The 24,905-nt window shown below is 40.6% G+C and overlaps 2 protein-coding genes across 10 annotated transcripts in view; one reads left to right on the top strand and one right to left on the bottom strand.

Annotated features, from left to right (window-relative positions):
* Positions 1 to 8,506: 8,506 nt before the first annotated feature.
* LOC119910314 (doublecortin domain-containing protein 2) lies at positions 8,507 to 23,662 on the bottom strand. 9 transcript variants are annotated; one of them, XR_005445611.1, is made up of 13 exons: positions 23,369 to 23,662; positions 23,104 to 23,152; positions 22,386 to 22,462; positions 22,098 to 22,229; positions 21,450 to 21,605; positions 21,278 to 21,326; positions 17,596 to 17,728; positions 15,754 to 15,854; positions 14,669 to 14,797; positions 14,537 to 14,567; positions 14,313 to 14,408; positions 9,697 to 9,740; positions 8,507 to 8,653 (listed from the first exon to the last, which is right to left on the bottom strand). XR_005445611.1 is itself a non-coding variant. In XM_038728838.1 (12 exons), the coding sequence occupies exons 1-11, from the start codon at positions 23,650 to 23,652 to the stop codon at positions 9,730 to 9,732; spliced, it is 1,191 nt and encodes a 396-aa protein (XP_038584766.1). In that variant the 5' UTR covers positions 23,653 to 23,662; the 3' UTR covers positions 8,507 to 8,653; positions 9,697 to 9,729. The 9 variants fall into 9 exon arrangements, 3 of the variants coding, with proteins under 3 accessions (XP_038584766.1, XP_038584767.1, XP_038584769.1); XR_005445612.1 differs by having other exon boundaries at positions 14,313 to 14,405; XR_005445608.1 differs by lacking the exon at positions 14,537 to 14,567.
* Positions 23,663 to 23,740: 78 nt separating this feature from the next.
* myo6b (myosin VIb) overlaps positions 23,741 to 24,905 on the top strand; it is a 54,769-nt gene continuing 53,604 nt past the window's right edge. The window contains exon 1 of the mRNA XM_038728835.1: positions 23,741 to 23,803. The gene's annotated coding sequence lies outside the window, so the exon portion shown is untranslated. The remainder of the gene's footprint in view (positions 23,804 to 24,905) is intronic.

Genomic DNA, 24,905 nt, shown 5'->3' with positions numbered 1-24,905 from the left:
AGCAAATTAAATCTTCTTAATAGTAGCAAGGGATGTACACGTTGGTTTGAACTGCAGGACTGTACAAGAGTAGGACATGAAGGGTGGTGTTTTTACTGGATAAAATGAAGTGCCAATGAAGTGTTTTGGTTAATGGACCTACTCCAACCAACTTCATACAGAAGGCACGGTCATATTTATATCAATTCACCAGCTCAAACCAGCTCCTTCACAATGACTTCTGCCCTGTTCTTGAAACAAGTTCACAGGTCGTGTTCTGTTCTTTGCTGTTAATTAGGATTGATTTAAAAAAATCTTTTACATTACTAACATGAGCAGACAGCAAAGAGTTACTCAGTATCAACGGAGTAAGAAAACACTCTTAGCTCTTGTTCCGAGAGCCCTCCGAGCAGCTGGCTTTTGTTGTGGCTTTATTGATGTTTTTCTCACTAGCTGTTTTTTTTTCTTTTCAAGTTCAGTGACACCACATTGCCGTGCCACAAAGACTAACCTTAATGTAGACAAAGCCAAGTCGGCAAATCTTTGCACAAGCAACATGCATGAACGCACACACTTTTAACAGTAGGAGGAACACAGAGGGAGCAAGGCGTTTTTCAATGCATTTAGATGAGACCTTTAACAAAGGTCCCTAATGCAGATATCAATGAACCAAGGGACTGGGCTATCGGAGCGAAATTGGCTGACAGAGGGATGTCACCTCTGTGCATGAAAAATGATGGATCTCATTTGTAAACTTCTCTTCTATCCTACTGACCCCCCTCCCCCCCACACATGGACACACTGGCCTGCTTCATCACCTTCTCCGCCATTGGTTATTAAACAAGGAAGCAAACCTATGACTTTGCTGGCAAATAACAAGCGGTGTGGTAAAATTGGCACTTTGCTGGCCATTTCATCTGACTGTCAAGAAGCCCACAGAGGACCTGTGAGATTTCAGTGATGGCAGGATAGATTAACATCATGGACTTTGTTTTTCATCTTCCTTTCATTTTTCCATACAATTCTCCAAGGACACCGACAAAATGAAACCAATATCTCTGAACCCACAAACACACAAGCTGAGCTTCAAAATATTTGATTTTGTGTGTTGGATTCGACAATCTACTGTTTCTTTCCACTGTGCTTGATTAAGAGGTGAAGGCAACACCTGGAGATGAACAGACTGCTGCAATGCAACATGCACCTTTTTTTTTTTTTAAATATTCCATTAATAAAATGTCTCACTGTCTGAAAGTGTGGGGCTAAGGTCTGAATGCAAACACAAGCCACGCATAATACAACAATTTACAGAGCTTGCAGAAATCATGCTAAGCATGTAAAGTGTGATAAGCAACATAATATGCATAGTGAGCATTTCTAAGGAAACAATGATATATTGATAATCATCCCAGAATGAATTGCTGCATATTTAAAAGCGGTGTGTGAGTCAAAGGTGTAGAGTTTAATATAGGCAAACAGGCATCCCAGCAGGAAAATGAGAACTTCCCAGTGGAATGTGATGGCCAGCCTAAATGCTGACATTGTGGTTTCGGTGATGGAGTGACTTTGGCAGGGTTTGTGGTCTGCCAGTGTATAAAGCTGTGCCTTGAGGGTAAGGGGTAAATTTGCTAAGTTAATCACATAATGAGCCCAATTAAACATGGGAGAACCCAGGTGAAATGGGAGCTGCCACAGAGCCTCCAACAAATGAGGCTCTGCTGATTCCCTCTCTGGACAGGGCCTGGACAACCCACTTTCAGCTCCAGTAATCCCCTACTAAGTAGTCACTTCAACATTTATACAGTGCATCTTACTAATGTATGTACAGTGTGCTGGATTATGTGTCTGCACTGGGTAAATTCATTTAGCACAAATGTGTATGTTGACTTCCTGCGACTTTTCATTATCCATTAACATGTAGATTATTTTTGCAAGTAATTGAGCATATATACACTGCATAAAAACACAAAATAATGAAAAATGCCCGCTGCATTTTCCCAGAGTCCATGTTTATGCCTTGAAATTACTGTTTTTTTCTGACCAACAGTCCAAAACACGATATTCAATTCTATGATATAAAACAGAGAAAAGCAAAAAATCCTCACATTTAAGAGGTGAAAGGGGTGCAGTTTTGCTTGATGAATGACTTAAAGTCTCTGAAAACCTATTTTATTTTCAATTAGTTTCTTTCCATGAGTAAAAGGGTCCTACATGAACACAAAATAATCTGGCAAAGTCAGCACTGTTATGGTTAAAGAGATTCCTGTGCTTTTTATTTTTGTTGGTGGACTAACCAGTTTAAAGTGAGCATACATGTTCAGGACAAGGTGATGTAACACACTTCTCTACACCAACCAGAAATATTTGAATCAAAACTGAATTGTTTTCTTGTGTGTATGTCATATGTCTGTTGGTCCGATCATACCACACCCACACAGTCCCGATGAAGTATATGAGCTGTGTATTTTGAGCGTTAAATAATACCAAAAACTTTGTCGTTGCCTATTTAGTCACGCTTATTTAAGGTTATCAAGTAAATTCAATAAAACAAAATCAATTATTCAAATATTTAGTAATAATTTTTAATCATCGTTGACAACGTTCAGGACGAGTGTTAATCATTTCATTATTGGTGGCCACCCTACAGTGGGTCCTCTTGATTATAACTGCAGGGATGTGTTGATGAGAGTATCTGAGTGTTTGGGTGCTCTTGGGAGGGGAGGGGATTAGGGTTAGGGTCTACAGAGGATAAATCACTGCAGCAGCAATTAGACTTCCCTAAGTGCTTCCTACATACCTGTAACTCCACAGGCACAGCAGGCCTGAGGTCAAAGATCTTGAGGGTTACACACTGAACAAGATGAATGGCGGTGACGCAGTATATTCATGTGCCATCCTCTTACACATAAGGGTACTACGAGTCCAATAATCTCGGGAGTGTCTTCCCTTCTACACCATTTCTAGTTCACGTACAGTTCCAAGGGTTGGAGCAGTATGACTCCTGCTTTATGATGCAGATTTTTCTGCTTTACCTGTTCATCGACTAAAAGCTAAGGCCTGTGGGTGTGTAGGTTAATTTTGAATGCAGAACATAACTAGGATATAATATCTTTCTTGCAAGCTGTAGGGCTACCATAAATGAAAAACTGCATCACTGTCAAGGACACAACACAAAGCAATAAAGGAACTGCAGAGAGAGCAGTGTATTAAAACATGAATACATGGTGAGGTACATGGACACTAATGAAAGAATATTTCATCACCATCAAGGGTTTATAAAAAGGCCCAGCACTCTGCCCACCACGATCCACTAATCTGGATGTAGAGGATTTGCGGCGAGTAAGATGGACAAGGGAAATTAAGGCAGGCACATTTTACCAGATCATATTGCGATGATTTGTTAATAAAATGCAAAGCGACAGGCTTGATGTGAGACAGCGACTAAAGCGCAGCCATGATTTAGACTTAATCCGTCATTATCCCGCCTTTGAAGTGACCTCGCTGTGCATGTTCCCACTGTGACCCAGAAGCACACTCACAGCTTCTTCATTAGCCAGGATGAAATAGAGCCACGCGACTTTGATGTCCTGTCCTGTCCACACAGACCAGCAGACATATAGACACACTCATACACACACACACACTCACACATCACAGATATCCTTATCACTGACTACACTGAGGCATGGAAAAACATTATGGTTTTTAATCAATTATGACTCTCACCTTTGGGGCAGCACATTCATTACATATGAAAGGAGCAGCTAAGGGACATTATTCCAGTTGCGTGCTGAGATTGAAATGAAAGAAATTGTATGGTTAGAGGGTAGACAAAGACTGCAGTTTTGCACAGCTGAACATCCCTAGCTGGATTTACACATTGGCACACAGAAGTCCTATACCGCATGTGATTTCACTGATATAATTTATGTGTACCCAGTGATTTATCATCCTTAGATCACTGAGTAGAAATCAAGCACAGATCTCCTAAAGAGGTCTACACATGCTGCCAGTAAATGGTAGCTGTTATAAAAGTTTATCATGGCAATGAAATGGAATGAATCAATCAAAAAGGCACAGGTTGCCGTCATGCAAAACGGTGCCCAATCAGAGGCAGTTATTTGGTAGGAGGTAAAAAAAAAGAACATGCAGCAACACTGGTCTTCGTTAAAAGACGATCTGAATACTTGCATACGGTAATTGAAAAAGTGGTGTGTAATTTTATTAAACAGAAAGTTTCAAAGAAGCATCCCAGATGTGCTGATAATTAACTACAAGGTGCATGTACTGACATCAAAAGATGTCTACACACAGCTGTCCACGAAGCTAAACAGCAAACTAAACAGTAGAGATAAGCTGTTTAGGTACTTTACTGAACTACACATGTGAAACTGTACATACATACACTACAACACAAGGAGACGCAGATCATGGAAATTATGTGGGACACTATGTCCTACTGTAAGTGTACTTTTATAATCATGGAAGGTTAAATATGGTTATTTCAGGTTAAGCAGTAAAAGGCAGTTAAAATGGGAATTTAAAATATCAAGCATCAGCAGTATTAGCATTGGATATTCAAAAAAAAGCATAAATCTTTAATTAATTACTGTTTAGCAGAGGTTTCTAGTAAATACATTGTAGGTGAGTATTAATTTATTTCAAACACGTACATCATATTCACTTATTCTTTCTGAAAAGTCACTCAAGTCATAAAATGATGTCAGATAACATAAATACTTACATGCATTCAGGAAGCCATCCTAATACTTGTCAAATATTTTGAGAGCGTTGTTCATAGACTGTATGTAAGAAAGGCATTGTTCTTAAAGTGGCCAACAAAGTCTATGTGGGGAAACTGTGACAAATTCATTAATTGTTATTATGTGTTGTGATTTTTTCACTGTGACATGAGATTTACTATAAAATTTCTGTGCAACCAAAAGTGATATGTTTACCACTGAGTGAAGACCATATGAAAGAAAATGCATGGTAAGTACAGTATGACCTGCTCATGTATGTCTGAATTCAGGAGTTGCTGAGGATGGCCAGCAGTTTGTCAAAAACAAAACTAATTTGGGGGTCCTGTATTGGAGGAGTCCTCCATACCTGAAGGACTCTTTGAAATGAGACTGACCTTGTTGGTTGTTTTATAATTAATTTGGTCTAATTTCTTGTCTACACCATTAAGATACTGTCTGGGTTCAAGTTACATCTTTGAGGACTTTTCTGACAGGAAAGGAAACAAAAAAAGGCTGCTACATGTGAAGTTCCAGCAGGTGTCACTTATCTAATGTAGTTACTAAAGTGAAGTACAGTCCAGAGTCAAGTCCTGAAAATATATTTTATTAAAATGAATATCATGTTTTATGTATCCATAACAAAAATGTCAACAAAATAAATTACACACTGTGTAAATGAACGTATATTGTAGTTTTCCAATAAAAAAAATCTGTGATCCTTAAAGAACCCATCTGTGTACTTGGCACACAGTCTGCTGGAGTCTACTCCCTTGCAAAAAAGGTGTGAGCACCCATGCGGTTAGCTGCACAACACACACGTTTGTGCATGGTGTAGAAGTAGAGCCCTTTCCCCAGGCAATGGCCCGTCAGGCCAGACAAGGAGGCCGGGTGTTAAAGTGTGAGTTGGGTACACAGAGTAACAACAGGGCCATCTGCCCTGGGAATGCACACATCCATCTTACTAAGGACAGCCAGTCTGGGAACAGATAAAAGGAAAACAAGGGGAGGGGGAGAGAGAGAGAGAGAGAGAGAGAGAGAGAGAGAATGAGAGGGAGAAGGGAAATAAGAGAAGGACAGAAAAGGAAGCAGTAGGGAAGAAACGGAGAGAAAATGACACATTTGTATGTGTGCGCAATGTTGTTGGTGGTAGAGGGGCAAAAGGAGTGAAGACAAGGTGAGAAGGGAGCGGTTGGTATAACAGTAATCTAGACCATTGGCACCATGCCACCAACAGTGAAGGCTGAACTAATTACACCAGCACAATATGCAAGCTTTTTTCTCTCTATTGCTGTCATTTACAGGCACACAAATGCTTGGAGTGAACATTAACACCTACCATACGAAACAACAGTAGGTAGTAAGTGAAAAGCTGAAATGTGTCTAAACAAATGAGCCAACGTTACCTTAAAAGCTTAATTTTGCCAAATACAAAGCACAGTAGGAACCTTATGAGAATGTTGTTTTCAATTTAATATTCCCACTTTTGTTAATAATTCATTATATATAACAGATTGCGATACTCTTTTATTATTATCAAGCGTGACATCAGGAAGGTCAGTTGAGAGGACAGCAGTAAGTCTCGGCTCCTACCGTCATCCCTGCTTCATAACCATCTGGATATGACTCCAAACACTGCAGTCAGCAATCTGGGTGAAGTGATATCATCTCGCATTCTCCATTTGTTTTTATTTTTAGACCATTTCCTCATCATTGTATAATCAGTATATATGGTCCCACTGATATAGCACTCTTTCGCTCACTCTCTCTCTCTCTGACTCCACATTACCTTATCACACTGAGAGCTTTTAGCTGTGCTTCCAGCCATTTGCTTCAGACAGTGGGTAGCTACCAGGCTGGAACAGAAAGAGAGAGAGAGAGAGAGAGAGAGAGAGAGAGAGAGAGAGAGGGGGAAAAGTGGCCTCCCAGTGGCTCTGGATGATGTCAGCGACGAAAAGGTCTTTTTATAACACCACCTGCCCCTCTTGTCCGCGAGGAGGCTCAATACAGGTCTCAAGGCATGTGGAGCGTCTGTATAAAATGACCTTCGGCAATTTTCATTTCACTCACACAACATACAAAAGTTCATAGACACTATTGTCCTATTCAGCCTCTGACTATAAAACTTCTATAACAGCCTCTATGTGCCTTTTGAGCAATACACTGAACCTCAACTGCACAAAAGCTGCCCAATAGCTTGTGATACAGGACTGCTATATGATTAGGGCAGCTCCCGCATCCTAAATCTAAAGTATTTCTCCAGACGTTTGCTATAAATGAGGTGTTGTGTAGTTAATTTACCTGGGTAAAGGTTAAACAGGAAACGTGTACTATGTATATACCAAGCATCAACTATTAGTATATATTATTATATCACAGCAAGAGAATAGACTTAGTATATACCTATTATTAGACAACTTTGTGGACCCCTGACTGAAACAGACCTGAAACACTTCAGCTTCAAGCGTTCCTTTCAGAGCAGAACAGCTGATTTAACATCACATTGGGAACAATTGTTCAGATGCTTACTGAAGCGTATGAGCTGGTCAGAGTGCCCGCCGTGTGTGACGACCGAAGTGTTATTGACAGATGGCCAGGCTCCTGCCCACCACGGGAGACTTCTAAACCAAACAACTACTGGATACACCCAGGTGATCCTCACATCAATAACAATCAATTATTCACATATTTGTGTTGGCTCGTGGAAAGCAGCTCGACTGCATTTCATAAGTGCTAGACCGACATGCATATTGTAGGAAGGGGAACGGAGGGAGCCCGGCTATTACCCTACGTTTGATCCTGCTGTTGTGGTGAACTAACTTTCACACGGTCACAGCGTGACATATAACTGCGATTAAGTGGGTCAATGATTCTTATTGTCTGCATTACAGCCATTAGCTTTTATGGAAGAATATATCATGTGCGGCAGTTCTATATTTGAAGTTACATGCAGAGAAGCTTGTTTTACTCATTTTCCATTTCCTTCTGACGCAAAACTGAGGCCAAGCCTTAAACTTTTCTGCATACTAAGTGCACTTGAACTGAATGCATAACTAAAGATGTGTGTGGATGCTTCAGTTATAGTATATGCTAGAGAGAAAGAAAAGCAGTAGCAATAGTACTGCAGTTATCCAAGCAGCTGTGTCTAGTGGCTTTGGCAGTACTTGAGGGAGATCTAGTTCATTATTCCTTGTTTAGTCAGCCTCTCTGGACTTTCTTCTTGAAAGGCTTCATATGAAGTATAAAGTAAAGCTCTACTACCCCGTGTTTAATATGAGGTGCTTTGGTTTGCTTTAGTACATGCCATCACACGCTCTCTTTCCCCGTTCCCCTCCCTCATGTCACGGAGAAATATTAAAGCTCAGAGGTCAACGGCAACAGACATCATTCTACCCATCACTGTGCCCTTGTGTTCTTCATAGCCACCACTATGAGAGACAGTGATTCATTCTTTTGATCCACTCCAATATCATTAAGTTATTAGTTGATTTCAGTGGATTTAATCAGCATAGTAATTCCTCTCCACGGGAAGATAAGTCTCTCTCAAGAGCAGTTATGCCGTCCACTACGCCCGCTGATTAGACACAAGCCCCCAAAATAATTCATCAGAAAACTGCAAAAAATAATTTATCAAAAGTGCTTCTCACAAAACCCGCTCAGGACCTTTGCTTCTTAATAATTAAACTCTGCAATTAGGCATCTTACCATGCACTCAGTGTGAGGCTCCATGTAATATTCATAACCATACATAATTATGCAATATATTCACTGAAATAAGAGGCCATATATTCACGGTGGGGCTGTCAAGAGGCAAGACATTTTTATTTGGTTTTTAACACGGTTTCAACTTATACATGAGCAGCTGGCATTTGGAGACAGAAGAGAACAAGGATGTCTGGTCCGTAGCAGTCTGACATTGTATTCTATGGCTCTGGCTTAGAGGAAAGAGAAAGAAAGAGGGGGAGAAAAGGGGAGAGAGACAGAGAGAGAGATAAATATCTGTGATGCTCACATTGGGAACTACTACTATCAAAGTATATACCATACATCATACATTGACCACACTCAACACAACATGCAGAGAGAAAGAGAAGGCGTTAAATTAAAATGGAGTCAAGACAGGGTGCTGTCTCAGGATGTATTGTATGATAAATTATACATGACGCTCATCTCAGCATGGTACAGAACTATAGAAAAAAAACAGTCCCGAAGCCCTTGATGGTGCCTGAAGCAAATAAGCAACAGCAGCGGTTCTACAGTGGACACACTGTGGACAAGGCTGGCTTTCATCTTGAGACGCAGTTCAAAGCTAAGGGCTACGCACAGAACAAACTGGCAATCAAAGCTAATGTGCAACTGGGCAGCGGTGCACTTCGCAGAGCCTGTCGTCTCGAGTGCAGCGTAGATCACACACGAACGCCTCTCTCACATCACAACGGCTGATTTTCGACACACACGGCTTTTGAAACTTATTGTTCACCATATAAACGCAGGACAAACTTACTGCTGTTGGGAGCCTGCTGCCTTTTGAAGGCCTTTCATGACACGTATATGATGAATGAGAAGAATTGCATTTTCTCCAACTTCACTGTAGTTAACAAAGGCTCTCATTCTCCCTCAGTGAAGTCATCCCCAAGGATTTCATTTGCTCTTTGCCTGAATGAAAACTCCAATATATATTCTGTATCATAAGATGTATTGCGCTGGACTAACATCCAAAGCACATGTGATTATTTAGTGTTGTAAATATCATGAAGGTCTTTGTGGATTTCATAAGCATTTAATATCCGCAGCAATATCTGTAACGCTCACAAGTCATTTATTTGTTACAATAACATGGAAAATGCTGTATCACCATATTGTTGATGAACACTGCTGTGCTCTATATGGAGCGCTACTACACTCAGCATTGTGTTTTATGTGAGATTACAAGTTGGATCAATGAGACACTGGATTGTATTATTTGTATAGTACATACCTTGTCCTGCCATCACAGCAATGAAGGTTACGGTTAAATTTTTTCTGCAAGAAAGGCAGTATACAAAAGAAAACTGTTAACATACAAACATTCAGAGAGTCACATCTTCCTTTCAAGACTTCTTACACTTAGTAATAAACAGTGTGTTTTTCTGTCCCCGTCATATGCTGTACTGCAAAACAATGACCTTTTAGTATATGACACAATTTTACTGTCAGTATAATACAGATGTGATTAACATAAATAAGACTTAAAGTCAAATAGGCGTAAAGGTCGTCACTCAGGACTAGTCTCGGGTCCGCAAGGTGATTTACAACAACTTAATTTGACTGTGTGAAGTAATTTATCTGTGACAGAGCATGCCAGGCAACTATCTGCATGTCGTGCGCACATACAGGCGACAATATGCCATGACTGCACACATCTCATATCTCCCCAATCAGTCAAGATGCTTTACAACTTCTGTCATAGGCCCTAACAGTTCTCATAAATTACAAGGCCATTGTACATGGTGCCAATAACTTTTGAAGGAGAATCTCAGCCAAACAGAACCCAGTAGTATCTCTTTTATACATGGAAGTCAAGATGGAATACCCCTGGTAAAGTATATGAAGGAGGAAGTACTTTGATGGTAGATTTGCTTTTAGAAAAAGGCTTCCTATTTTCACTCAACTGACAAATTCCTTTCAAGGAGAAAAACTGGCCCAGATATTGACATTTTGATGCAAAGCAGGTGGCAGGTGGGTTTGATTCTGTTAGAGATCACTTGAATTTCCTTTCACATCCCACTTCCTCTCCTGTTTAGCTTTGCATCTGTGTCATCTGCAGATCCACTGTGGTAGCTAGGGAATATGGATGCATGAATGATGCAGAAACCATTCATAAACAGCAACAACAATCTAATGTGATAGGGACAGAAAAGTGAGTACGTGGGTCTGGAGTCTGTAAGCAATAATGTGCTGTGATTCATTTCAAATGGCCCCTGCAGTGTCCATTGATATTCTGCAGGGAAATCATAGCCAGCTCTAGAGTGTACATCAGGCTGCATCTAGACCTCTAGTGCTATCAATAAAAGCATCATTGAAAGAGAATACATGTATATATGTAAAATTCATGCACATGTGTGGGAGAAAAAAGCACGACATGTGAGTGCGGTAGGGAGCCTGCTGTTAGCGCAGGATGCAGCAATTTTCCCGGTGACACACTGACAGGGCAAACCTCAGATTGAAGGGCAGACAGTGATAACCACGTGCAGGGATTCACATCCCGCTCCATTTAGTCAACTTTGGAATTTTCATAAGACAAAATTGAAGATGCTGGAAAACCGGTGAATAGGCTTCACTCCCAAAGCCTATGTTTTGCAGGCAATTACAATACAATTGCCTGAATCAGTGTGAGGCACATTCCCCCAACAAAGGAGAATGTGAGGTTTACATCATTGCTTTGTGTTTTAACACCGTTATCTTTTTTTTCGCCCCATAATCAAACGTGTGTAGCATTTATTTTGTTGTTGTTTTTCAGATGTGTTCTTCTCTAGATCGATCAAATAAAAGTCAGACCATGCAATTCCACTTAGAATAAGAAGTCACCGAGAAAAATATGGACTTTCATAGTAACAAGGTACATATCCCTCTCATTCTGTCTGAGTGGTTCCGAATTACAAACTACAGGGGAAATATAAAGAGCGGTGAATAATCCCAGCCTCTCAGCATGGCACACCTTGATGTGCAGGTGCCTTTAATACTAGAATAAGTCATCTGAGATTGGGGAGGCAAAAAAACCCCACTCAACCAGATGGTCTCCATAAAGCATGAAGTAAAGCTCTCCCAGATGTTGAGAGGTGGTTGCGGATCCGGTGACATGCAATGTGAGGGAGGAACTGGTATTGCAGAGTGTATTAGCGGTCTCTTTATGGGTACATTAGGTGCTGTGGAGGGGAACACAGGGGCTGCCGCTGCCAGTGAGGTACTACCAGGCTTAATGCTTTGATGAACCTACCCTTGAAAAACCAGGACATCCGTGACCGTATTCTGCAAAGCCTGGAAGACACCTCCCTCTCTTTAGCCTCCTGGAAAACATAAATCAGTTCCCCATATCATCACCTAGTCATATTCAATGCATATGCAGCTCTAATCTGTAAATCTGTCAGCTTTCTCCCCGTTTAGTGATATATCAGATTCGTAATACTCTCCCACATATGCAGTAAATCTCTGACAAAGCCTATGTTTCTTAAAATTCAAAGACAGGGGCTGCATGGAGCAGAGAACTTCACTTAAAAACAGATACAGAGAGTGGAGTAGCAGTTCAGTTTAGGATGTCTCTGTACTGACAGCTTCAGTGCATTCCAAAGTGTCATCTCTCTTCTTACCACTAAACAGCAGCCCGGACAGGAAGCCAGAATAAATTTCCCCAGTTCACTGTCCCCGCTGAGGACTAGCAGAACATCTCCGTCTGATTAATGGCTGTACACTGTCTAATGAACAGTAATTGAATGGTATAATGCAGTAGGTCCTTAAAAGCCCAGAGGAGTCGTCTTCCCCTGCCTAGCTCTCTGGAAATGCAAGGCGGTGACATTGTCAAGAGTTGATTATAGTTGACCTTGCATGAAGAGAATAAGGCCTTTGAAATGGCTAACCCAAGCTTCAGGGAATAGGAGCACGGAAAAACAACTAAAAGACAAATGAAATGGACTTGCATTGGAAAAGGAAAGGAATGGATCGATGCAGCGGCCAATAACCATTCGATTTTTTATCACAAAATTCTTACAAAAGAGGAAGACAATTGATCAAGCATCCCTCGTTGCATTGGCATTTCTAACAATATTAATTAAGAAAAAATGCTTAGCTGACTGGTTGATAAATCAGCCAATATTGTTAAATCAAAACAAATGATAGATGTAAACACAACACCAGACCAGTGAGTACGAATCTACCCTTGTCCACATTTCCTCAAAGTGTATGACATCTACAGCATAGACAGAGTCCCCCCCTCATGAAATCAATCAGCTCCTTAACAGAGTGCACTCTAAAGGAAAACTCAACCTTCAGAAAGCCCAACAAAAGTCAGTCAACTGATTATAAGAAAAGCTTTGATAAATGTGCATCAGGCTCTAGTCCGCCATCCTTCGCTCTCTTCCACCGAGATAGCCTGCCTTCACTCCCAGCGGACATCTCCACTTGGCAGAGATGCTGAATCTCGTTATTCTTTATTTGGCCTGGACCACACAGGTCAATATCACATGCACACACAACAGCCTCACCGGTCTGCTGTCTGTAAATGTATTCACTATTTAAATTCAATGCAATAAATCATTTAAAGCTTCGGGTGAAAATGTAATCATGTAATTGAATTTGGTCATCAATATCTACTATATACGTGCACATATACAGAGTGGCATTTCACAAGCACATACGAGCACTAGAGTGGGAGGAAATCTGTCCCAACTCAGCTCAAAGTATGAGTCATAGCAGTGCAGTTATCCCTCATTATTATTCACAGCCCTCTAAATGATGAGGTTGCCGACAACGAGACAGCGACAGTCTGTTTGGCCTCAGAGGGAAAAGAGGCGAGTATGCATGAATGATGGTTAGACTTTTAAGTTTTTAAGTGTCACCTGCAGCATCATTATTTCTGGTCTGATGAAAACGTTTACAACTATAGTGGAATCCTCGATAAAACATGAAGTTAAAAATTGCTGCAAAGCAAAATATTAGTAAGGTATAAGGTGTATTGGGGAAAACAAGTTGCTTTCCTTTATGATGTAACTTGCCATAATTTAGGGTTGAATGACATTTTCAAGTGGTAAACGTGCAGCAAAAATCCTACCTTCTTCGAAAGTCAGTCTTCCTTAGCTGACAAATCAAAAACTGCTTGGCGAGATGGTTATTGCAAAAAGTAGCTGAGTCTGTACTAGGGATTATTATTATTATTTTCCATTATCTAATGGTCTTTCCCTGCGATCCATAGCCAATCTGAATCAGCAACATTCATGTATGACTAAAAGCGATAAGTAATGAATTAAGCTATTGATGAGGTCTTTAGCCAGGGTCATAACTGGCCCCCAGAAGTCAATAATTACCCCGATAAGAATATCTTTATTGCAAAAGTGCACACGGCAGCAAAATCATCACCACACCAAAACATTCCCCTATGGGGTAATTGCCGCTGCTTGAAATTATAGTTTTCATTAAAACAAAATGTTCAAGGTTATTGATTGCTTAAATAAGACTCAATATCTTCTCATTTCAAAGCCGAATGAAATTGCTTGGAATAGTAATATCACCCAACTATTGTGTGCATTCATCACAGTTACACCGCTTCACACCGCTGTCCCTCGAGGATTATTAGAGCAAAATAAGTGTATTTAAATGAGTGTCATTTCTAGGAACTACGGTTCCATGCAAAAACATCGGTATACACATATCAGCCCTACTTCATCACTGTAAACGTACACAAATACCAGAGTAAAAGGACAGACATCAAATACAACCACATACTGTTATGGGGCTCTACTCTGATCACAAATACACACTTCTATGTAATTTTTAAGCTGCTGCAATACATAGAGTATCTCTGGCTACAGCTAAGCTTTATAAAGTCATACAATAAAGTTGTACCTGGTGCTCAGGTGGTTTTAATCCTGTGTCTCCAGTATTAGAATTGTGCCCTGGGGTCTTTACAGACTCTCATTGCCCTAAAGAAAGGCTGCGCTGCTAAATACACAGTACACAGAGACAAGCCATGGAGACAGAAAAACAGGTTACACACACATAAGATATACAAGTACAGTTGCCAAAGCAGGTCTACGTGACAATATTGCATTTATGGAAATGGTGATTACCATAATTGCTGGTTAGACCATTTTATGTGACCTAATCCAAAAAGCAAATGAAAAAATTGGACATAATAATAAAGTAGAAATGAACTAAAGGTAAAATAGTAACTACATAATACTCATAATAAGGGTACTTACATCCTTCCCAGAACCTGCCGAAAAAGACCTCTGCAGATACAAGCCGTCTGAATCATGGAGGGAGGCCTTGCAGGGGCTCGCACAACAACTCCTATCCTCATACTCCTCGTCAACTATCTTGGCCTCAACCTGCAGGGATTGAGAAAACAAGATCCCCCTTGGCTTACAGTGTACTGTGCTGCTGTATTGATTTAGCAAAAATATTTATATATTTATGTAACTTGTTCTACTGAGCATTCATGAGTCTTTTTTCCAAGCTGAGATTATACTCTACTGGAAGTATATTCTCCAATTCTTTTTGAAGCAGAAAAACACAGCCAAAGGTAAAGCTTAAATGGAGGAAAATGGGGAGAGAAAGCTAAAGCAGGCAGACACCGTACATTTTACATCAAATGTAAAAAGCTTGTTGTGATGTTCATCAACTTTTAGACTTCTGTTTGTCTTCACTGACAAAACACTCTAAAATTATGAGAACTGAAGCGTACAGTTAGAATCATATATTCAAGTTAAATGGAATGAGCACATGTGGTCTATTAGGGGTGGGGGGAAAAAATTGATACAGCATAGTATCGTGATATTTGTCATGGCAATACTGTATCGATACACGGACGCCAAGTATCAGTCTTTTATTATATAAATTACACATGAGAGTTTAATGTTTTATTACTAGAATAATAAGATCTATTGCTTTTTCAGTCCACTATAAAACTTAACAGGACCATATAGAGGACTGAAAAAGTGAAATGAACAAACAGAGAAATTGATCTTTTAAGATAAAAAGATGTTGACAAAGTATATCTCAATATTATATCAATATTTAAAATCGCAATAAAATCGAATCGCAACATAAGTATCATGATAATATCGTATCGTGGGGCCCTTGGTGATTCCCACCCCTATGGTCTATGTTTTCTATAGTGATAATAGTGTTTTTAGACTGGAATCAAGTCTTACTTCCTGTCAGATAAACAGGACCAAGCTGCTCAGAGATTGTATGCTAAAGACCTCATCAGGCTGCAGTGCTGTGTGTGTGTGTGTGTGTGTGTGTGTGTGTGTGTGTGGGGGGGGGGGGGGGGGTGCTTTACCTGATCAATTGGCAGGTCCACCTTCAACTGGCGCTCTTCCTGCACCTCGGCTGCTCCTGCCACCTCACTTCTTTTGTTTTGTGCATGGAACACGCTGCCCTCTGAGAAAAGTGATTAATCACAATTACCTCATCTGCTGGCAGTCACCGTCTCATTCTTCTGCACACTCGTTCGCTCCCTCTCTCTATACCCCCTCCATCCCTCACTGCCCTGCCGTCCTCTCCCTTTGCTTTTCCTGTTCAACTTCTCAAGAGATCAATGTTGCTGTCATGCCATTTATTTATTTAGAGTGGTAACACAGAGGAAAGGGCCACAGAAAGCCACAGCTGCCCTGCCACAAATATGGCCAGCCAGCGTGAACTTTCGGCCCAGGGTTAGCCGCTGACAGTGACAGGCTGCTCTTGATGCATGTGGGGAATAGCTTATACGGTAACGTCACACTGTTTTTCCTTGTAAACAAACTCCTTTCTGTCTGTGGCTGCTGAATCTGATATGAGGTGCAATGTGAATAATTAAACACACTATTTGGCTTGAATCTACTTCAATAACCTTAAGTAATTTCAAGTAAATAATAAATAGCAAAGCATGTTAGATTAATCAGTGATAAGACAAAGGAATAATGTATAGAAAAAAGTATGCGGTTAGTAAGTTCAGCTGAAAGAGGCAATTAATCAACGACAAAACATGTAGACTTCATTATGTTTTTCTGTCAAGCCATTACTTTTGGATCTCTTTCTAGACTCACTCCAGTAAAAAAAAGGCTAAATGATAGAAGGAATCTGGTGCCAAAAGCTTTGATCCTATACCAGATGACGCCTGTAAACACTACACAGAACTACTGCCTGTATGAAGGGTTGTAAGAGGTGATTTAGTTTCAAAGAAAACTTGTGAATTTCATCTTTAACCCTTGGGTCTTAGTACTGTGCTTTGTGCGAGGAAACCACACTAGATATGATCAATTGTCCAAAATATGGCCAGGGAACCGCATTCTGGCTTATGAGGATGATGCTGTTGTTTGTAGCCAAAGAGGAGAAAGACAGCCACTTCTATTTAATAATGTCAGCTGTCTTAGTTGCAACATATGAAAGGATGGCAGGTTTCAGACTGCGGCAATTAGCCCATCTATGCTACTACATCATGTCATGTCATATGTGGTACTGAAGAGAGGAAGCAAACACACAATTACTGTGTATTATGATAAACAGTCACTTTTAAACAGCACTACTATCGATCTAAAGGAGTATTTTGTCACTCTTATGCTCTTTTGTCAGCATCATTTGTGATTAATAAGTTATTACCATTTTGATCTGCGCATCAGGAGAAAAACAGAGCGTTCTGTTTTCCCCCCACACAGTTAAGAAGGCTTTCTGTATACATATTCAACAAAACCTGATTTAATTCATCTATGATTTAAGGCCCTTTGACGGTGTTTGAAAGAAACCCCAGTCTTTTCTGTGAATGTTAAACAGAACAAGACTTCAAAGAGCAGGGAGCTGTGTTCTGTTTGGACTTAAAAGAACAGGTTGATAGTCAAAAATAAAGCTCCTTCACCTGCCAAATGTTGGTTTTTCCTCTATGTTGCCAACACACGCTAAACTCACATGTCCTCACATACACATGCCTACATATGTGCCCAAATGTAGCCCTACACATGCAGACTTTCACGTACGTGCACACACATACTGTACCCACCCGCATATACATTCGTCTTCAAAAGCCAACAGGTTTCTTCATATTGTCATAGTGAGAAAGCATGTGTTGGAGGGAAAAAACACGAGGGCAGGGGGTTCTGGAGAGAGAGATGAGGAGAAAGAGATATTTCTATAGAATTGCTCTACTTACCCCCTGTTGAGAGGAGAACTGGGTTTCTGGACACCTGCCTCTGTTGTTTGGTTCTCTGCAGCTTGGCTGTGGGTTTCTGCATCTGGCCCCTGGCTGCGGGCTCAAGGTCCTCTCTAAAGCCTGTGTGAGCAAACTACATGACAAGACAAAAGAGAGAGGAAAACAGAGGCAGAGATTAAAGCATATTTTCTCAGATTTCTCTGTGATTCATCATCGATTTTTTTGCTGTTGTTTTGCAAAGAGGAAATAAGAGGGGGAAAAAAGACAAAATACATCGGGGCAAAACTTGTTTCTCCTCTCTTTTTCAACATTTTACATTTTCCATTGACCTCAATTCTTCATGAGCTGATATGCTTTGTAGCTCCCCGGTGACTCCTACTGTATTGAATTCATCTGGTTCCAATACATCCTGTGCTCAACCTATCAATCACTAGGGAGTGTGGCAAACTAATCATTTATTGATGAAATGGGCAGCCATGAATTTCTAACTGCATTTGTCTTATTTATCAAGCCAGATCAAACAACGAAAATCCAAACAAGCTTAAAGGGAAAGGGAGGGAGTTGCAGGGAATAACTTATTCTTCAGCAGTAGACAGCAGAAGGTTATTGATGGGGGGGGGGGACTTGAGTTGCATGGTGGGTGAGAGTGAAGGAGCGAGAGAGGAAGAGCGAGAACAGTGGGGAGAGTTCAGAGTGATGTTCAGACAGCAGGGTACACATCTGAATTAATGCTTCCACAAAAGGCAATTTTCCCCTCACAGGCTCCTCATCCCTTCTGTAGGTAGCAAGGTGAGGTATGTCTCCCTTACAGAGAATGAGAGACACAGTCACAGAGCAGGAGAGAGCAGACTTAATGTTTCTTTTCAGCTACGGCACTCTTTACTGCAGCTGCCTGGCTGGATCCCTGGGCTGGCTCGGGGGATAGCGTAGTGATCTCAGGCTTCCAGCAGAATACACTACTGGCAATGGTGTTTGCAAGCTCACTAACATGGACTCTGGGGAACAGCAGCATTGTTTCTTCACTTGTTTGCTTTCTTTAATGCAGAGGCAAAGTCTGTTGATATTCTTTTGAATTTCTACAGCCGTTGGTGGGCCGAGGGAGAAAGATACAACAACAAAAGAAGAGTGAAGTTTGCCTGGTATGTTCGGCAAAAGGAGAGTTGAAACAGAGTTCACACTCTAGCGCCGTAGTGTCCACATAACCACACGAGATCAAAGACAGAAGAGCAGTGGCACTGTCGCAGCGGTAAGCTGTTAATTCAGTTTCATAACCTCAATTCGTCTGTGAGTGATGTGAAATGACTCCGTGATAAAGAGCAGAATCAAAATACATCTGGGCAATCAAAAATTTAACAGCTTGTTTTCCCTGTTTGCAGCCCGGTGGTGAGATGTAAACAGATCTTATTTAAAATCAACAAAGTCAAATCAAGACTGTCTCACTCGGGGAGGAGAAAGCGGAGGACGAGGGGCGCCTCAGAGGCAGGAGAGTACAGTATAAGTAGCAGCCCAACTACAAACACGGCAGTGGAAAAGCTGAGGTCATCTCTCCCCTCGTTCGGCATAACATATCTACAGTACCATGTCCTGTGGGAGCAGACAACTGTGTGTATGAGGAGGCCCCTGAGAGAGAGAGAGTAACCAAGAGAGAGAGAGAGCTAGAGTTAGTGTGAAGGGGGCTCAGGGGGGACCGAGCGGCAAATAATCTGCGGCCCTCTCAAGTGGCAGTGAACAGGAGTCAACAAGAGGACACCCGTGATATGATAGCCAGGGGAAAACATGGGTCCCAACCAATTGGACCGACCAGCATCCAGCCATGCTGGCTGTGGTATCAGCAGCAGCCATTCCCATGGCAGGGTCCTCAGCAAGCAGACATGCTGGCAGCAGTGAGGGGGTAGAGTTTTCCATGGGGCATTGCTACTTCCCCTCACCAATGAGATCATCCAGAAACAGCGGCGAAATGGGGAGCAGCAGCCAGTCATGGCTGATGTCAGGGAGAGCAGCTATTTAAGGTTTAGTCAGCCATTCTGGGCTGCTTTCATGTACATGTGAAACTCAATTGCACTGCTCATTATTATTATTACTGTAACATGACAGTAGTCAGCTTTGATGCACACCGTTATTCTCTTTGCATTCCTCTCCCTCCTATTAATCTTTTCTTTATACAATGTCTACCTCAAAAAGTTTCTACCTCATCATGTCTGTGAACACCAAACTCAGCATAAATGCATGCTTCCAGTGGGAACATGGTGTGCTGGAGAGTTTCAATATTACACTGTGCAGAGCTGTCAGTTTAGACTTCAGTGGTTGCTCCAGACCAGATGTCCCATTCAGCAGCGCAGAAACGCTCTGCCACCGCTGCAGACAGGACAGGATGGGACAGACACTGTTCCCATACAGCGAGGTTGCAAGATTACATTACAAGGTTACATTTTTACACAGCCTCAGTGGGCATGTTTAAAGGATCCTTTTACAGGCATTTCAAACCAGACTGCTGTAGCTTTGTGAGGTCAAACAGAAATTAATGACGGACATGACCCTATAAATGTATGTGTAATCAGTAAGCTAAACAGCTGACAGATCAAGACGGAGTGGGCGATTTTTGTCACATGTATCTTTCCCCTCTTAAAGGTCCTTATTAACTGGTCAAATCATGTTTACAAATTCATGAGGGATCAGACGTGGATGCGAAGGGAGTGAAATGCGGCAGCATCATGTCCATTGAATGGCTAATACTACAATGAGATGGTGGATAGAAAAACCCAGCATAGCTCTGTCTCTGTCTCCACCTCATGGTACTGTGTGAAATGGCAAAGGCTTTGGTCTTAGCAGTGTTGATTCAGATTTTACTACATAAAGACTGGACCTCATTTAAGCAAAGTTTGATATACCAGTGTGGTTTCCATATATTATTTCATGGTTGGATAGATTTTAATGAGATAAAGACATCTTATAAATAAGCCACAACATTTAGAAAGATTCTAATATATTAATAATTCAGCATAATTCTGAATTTAACAGTACTCTACCACAGGTACAGCTGGAGATAAGACATGGGGCATTTTTCTCCATCTGAAAAAAAATTGGCATCTGCCACAGCATTGTCATCTTTCATGGTTAGAAAAATCAGATGTCAGACGCCTCTCTCACAGGAGGGCCCCCCATCACCACCTCAACCTGCTGAGTGGGCAAGTTCTCATCTTCACAGTGTGATTTGGTGTTCATTTCGGGCCCACAGCAGCGCAATCCTCACGTGAATTCAAAGCACTTCACTGTCTACTTAATCACAATACCGGGTTCTAGTTTGAATAAGAGAATTTTTTTTTTGTTTTCAGTCAGTGAAGTCCCCCTGGTGGATATGATCTGTCTATGAGGCTCACTGCACTTGATCAAGTGGGCCAGCCTGTCTCTGTGGGGATTACCCATCAAAGTGGAAAGCCAAGGTAACTCAATGCCTCCTGCAGACAGTGATTGATGATAGCCCTGTTTCATAACGAATTGCACCCCCACAACAAGTCTCACACATGGGAAATTTTAATTGAAATGCTGTGTGTGCAAAGACACGCTTTTCAACAACAATACTACCAAGGTGTTACAGCAGTAAACTAGAGGGACTTTAGCATGTCGTGATAAAGTGAACAACCAGATGGCAAACTGCGGCCAACTCTGAGGCAATAGTACTCACCACATCCTTTGCATGTCTTGTCTTTCTAATGGCAGGCAGGGTGTCTTGGCTGCAAGAAAAACATATTTTCTCTTTTTTCTACATCAAAATAGTGATCCATGTTTATTTAAAATACATAACTAAAAATGTATTTAACTGATTCAAAATCATAGGTCTCATAGATCATAGGTACCCTTCAAACATCTTGTTTTCCCGGATTAAATCCCTGCAGGGGGTGCGGTGCTCATATGGGAGAGCTTTAAACTTTTCTGCACCAACTGCAACATAGTGCTGGTTATTCTGAAGTTCAGTGGGACCACAGACAGGACGTCCATCTAATCTGCAAAGCCTGGGATAAAAAATGCCACAAATTGGAGCAATGTTTTCTGACTGAACTATGAATATCAGTGGGGATTTTGAAGCGACATAGATGTCTCAAATATTGTTTGAGCGGTTTTATTTAATGTTAGCACATATTTTAAACCCACAAGCTGTTTTCTTATGAACACTGAGCACAACAAGACTCACAAATTAACTAGAAACATCCTTCCATGCTGTATTTAAACTGATTGGAAACTAATCATATTACCCTAACCTATTTTAGAGAATCTGATATACCACAGAGAATTGAGATTCAATATTGTGACGATTATTGATGTGTGTTGATTTCATTTCAAAACATGGAGAAAAATCAGTTGTTTCATGATTCATAGTATATTTGAAACAAAAAATACAAAAACCTTTCCTATTCCTAACCTAGTCAGGTCCTATTTTCTTAATAGAGAAAACCTGCAGGTTATACTTTTTCTTGCCACCACTGGCACATGACAAGGGGTATTACCTGTACACAGCCCCAGTGCGAAGACCCACTCTCTTTGTCACCATTGCTAAAACATTTTCCCAGCTTCTAAGAGTATACTTTGGGATCCGTATTCGAGCTGGAGGAACCAAGACATCTCCGTTGGTGAAGACACTATGAAATGCAACAAAAGATGAGACACAAATTTCAATTGTTGAAAAGGAAACAAGAAGAAAACATTTAAATAACACAGCAAAGATTTGCTGTGTTATTTAAATGTTTTCGTCTTTTTTTGGATAACTTTGTATCCAGCTTAAAATCAGCACTCACTTTATCGTACAAGACTCATCAGAAGTTCTCCTCCAGCGAGCAGAAACTACTAATCTGCTGTGAACAACAGGTAGGATCTGAAATTGTCAAAAACAGGGGTCGGAAATCTAAATAGACAAGTGGTAAACAAGGAATGAGGCATTTTAAATCTCTGACTCAAACTAATGTTAAGTGTGACAGGACTTTATCACAGGGCTGTGCAATAAAACAATAATGATAATTATCGTAATATAATTTTCCTCAATAACAAACACAACAAATGTTCAATAAATGTTTGATTTAATTCATCTGAATCAATAACGAATTTGCACTTAATTTTTCTACTAAAATATTTATTTTGTTGAGGAAAAGGGACTGAAAAAAAAAGATTTACTAATCATATTTGTAAAAAAAAAAAAATGATTTTAACAGAATCATCTTGAAGATTCTACCTCAGATTATTGAAGTGATCCACTGTTTGGCATCAAGTGTTTGTCCAGTTTTGACTATAAAGAAAAGTTTAACCATGCAATTAACCATCTGATTTCTTTAACTTTTCACCTAGGAGCAAAGATCAAGCCTTTAAACTTGAAAGAAGAAATGATTTGATGATTTATTGTGATAATTATCAATATCGAATGGTATGAAATGTTTTCATTGTGATAACATTTTTGGCCTTATCACCCAGCCCAGTTTAATCGTTTTCAGTATAACTGATAAACACAAAAGGTGGTCTTACCGGTTCTTTTTCCTTATTCTGTGGCTTCTTGTGTGTAATCTCACAATAGCTGGAAGGCATTAAAAAATCATGTAAATGACTCAAAACCAAAGGCTTCAGGTGCTAACTTACATGTGAACCCTATACAGTTACTAGTGGAATATCTATCAAGATAAATGGAAGACATCTCTAGACCTGAAAAATGCACCTTCTCGGTCAAAGTGATATGACCTCCCTGCTATAACCCCTCCACACACAGAGACACACCAAACATCATGATACCTACTCCAGCTTTTTAAACTGTTCATTTCCGCCTGCAACATATGCACTCCCATGCTTCAAATCGTCCATATGCTGAACTTTGTGTCCCTCTGTGGGAGTGTACAGCTTCCTCACGGCGCCAAACGGAGCCTCAATCCCTCTGGTCAAATAGGTCAGCAAGTTGTCAAAGGTTGACACCTGCCGCGGATTCACGACTACTTTCCTTCCGGGGAAGAAAGCGTCTCCGTTCCTGTAGACAATTATTGTTTTTGTCGGCGGCAGGTCAGCTGCACCTGCAGTTCCCGGCATATTTACTAAGCTAACAGAAGCAGTTTCAACCGTTTCAGCAACGATGGCGCTTGGTGTCAAAAGTAAATGTGTCACTCGCAGGTGTGTTGAGCCTCCTTAGACGTAACTGGAGATAGCATCTGATATGGAAACCACTTCTTCCACATGAGAGGTGAGAAACCTATCAACTGCTGTGTTGTTGTTTACTCGATTCTTCCTTTGGTATGTAACACGAGTAAACGCTGATTTAGTGTTTGATTCCAAAAGTGTTTCCAAGGTAACCAGCAGGGTGAAAATTAATCATACTACAAGTCATAATAAGTCACAATTCAAAATAAGACCGGAACGTTACAGTACATCCAATGTCCAACAAGCTGGCTTTTTTAACCCATATGGAAATTTCTTATTTATTTTAATTATATGTTACATGCTGTGAAATTGTATTTTATTTATTCATTTTGTCAATGGCCCCATATTTCTGTGACCTCAGAAATTCAGATTCTGCTCCAGTCCTTGGCCTACTGACTTTGGAATCAAGAAAACCTTATTATTGTTTTAAAATTGCTATAAATAATATATTTTGACCAGAAAGACAGCAACAAGCTTAGACATATGATGTATTGCCTTAAGCAAACCTACCATTGACCGTCATGCATAAACAAATTGAGGGACTTTGTGTTGAAGTCCAATAGGCTACTGGCACACCTAGATTTGGTCCACCATCTCTTTCAGATGTATATATGTCTTTTTGTCTTAATTTAAAATTTCTTCACCATTTGTTTCATCTGTCTCTCTAAGCAACTTTATGCTGTATATGTGCAGGAGGCTGTTCACTGATGATGATGATGATGAAACTTTAGTCCATTTATTACGAGCACAAGTGAAAACATCACTATTACAGTACGGAAATGAAAATGTCCATTGTGGACACAGAATTGGATTTGTCATCTGATGCAGGATGTGTTTTTCCTCATTTTTCTGCACAGTAGCCATGTCTCCCATTTGCAGCCCACTTTTTCACCACCTTTTTCATTACTTGCCAGTCCACTTTTAGACAGTGCTGTCCAAATTGTTTACCACAAAGGTAACCAGAGATTGCACCAATAATGGCACCTAATTGGTTTATGCCAGACAACTCCTGGTCAATTAAATGCATAATTCATCTCAGCATTAAATATTCATTTCTTAAGGGAATGGTGCTGTGCTTTATTAGAGAACGGCATCATGCATATTCAAATTCCTTTCCTTAAAGGGGCTCAATAGGATATCATCTC

The sequence above is a fragment of the Micropterus salmoides genome, unplaced genomic scaffold (genome assembly GCF_014851395.1).
Source record: "Micropterus salmoides isolate LMB-PRFRI ecotype aquatic unplaced genomic scaffold, ASM1485139v1 Ms_hic_scaffold_19, whole genome shotgun sequence".
Taxonomy (NCBI): Eukaryota; Metazoa; Chordata; class Actinopteri; order Centrarchiformes; family Centrarchidae; genus Micropterus; species Micropterus salmoides.
The sequence above is the reverse complement of the archived record's forward strand: the minus strand, read 5'-3'. Positions and strand labels throughout refer to the sequence as shown.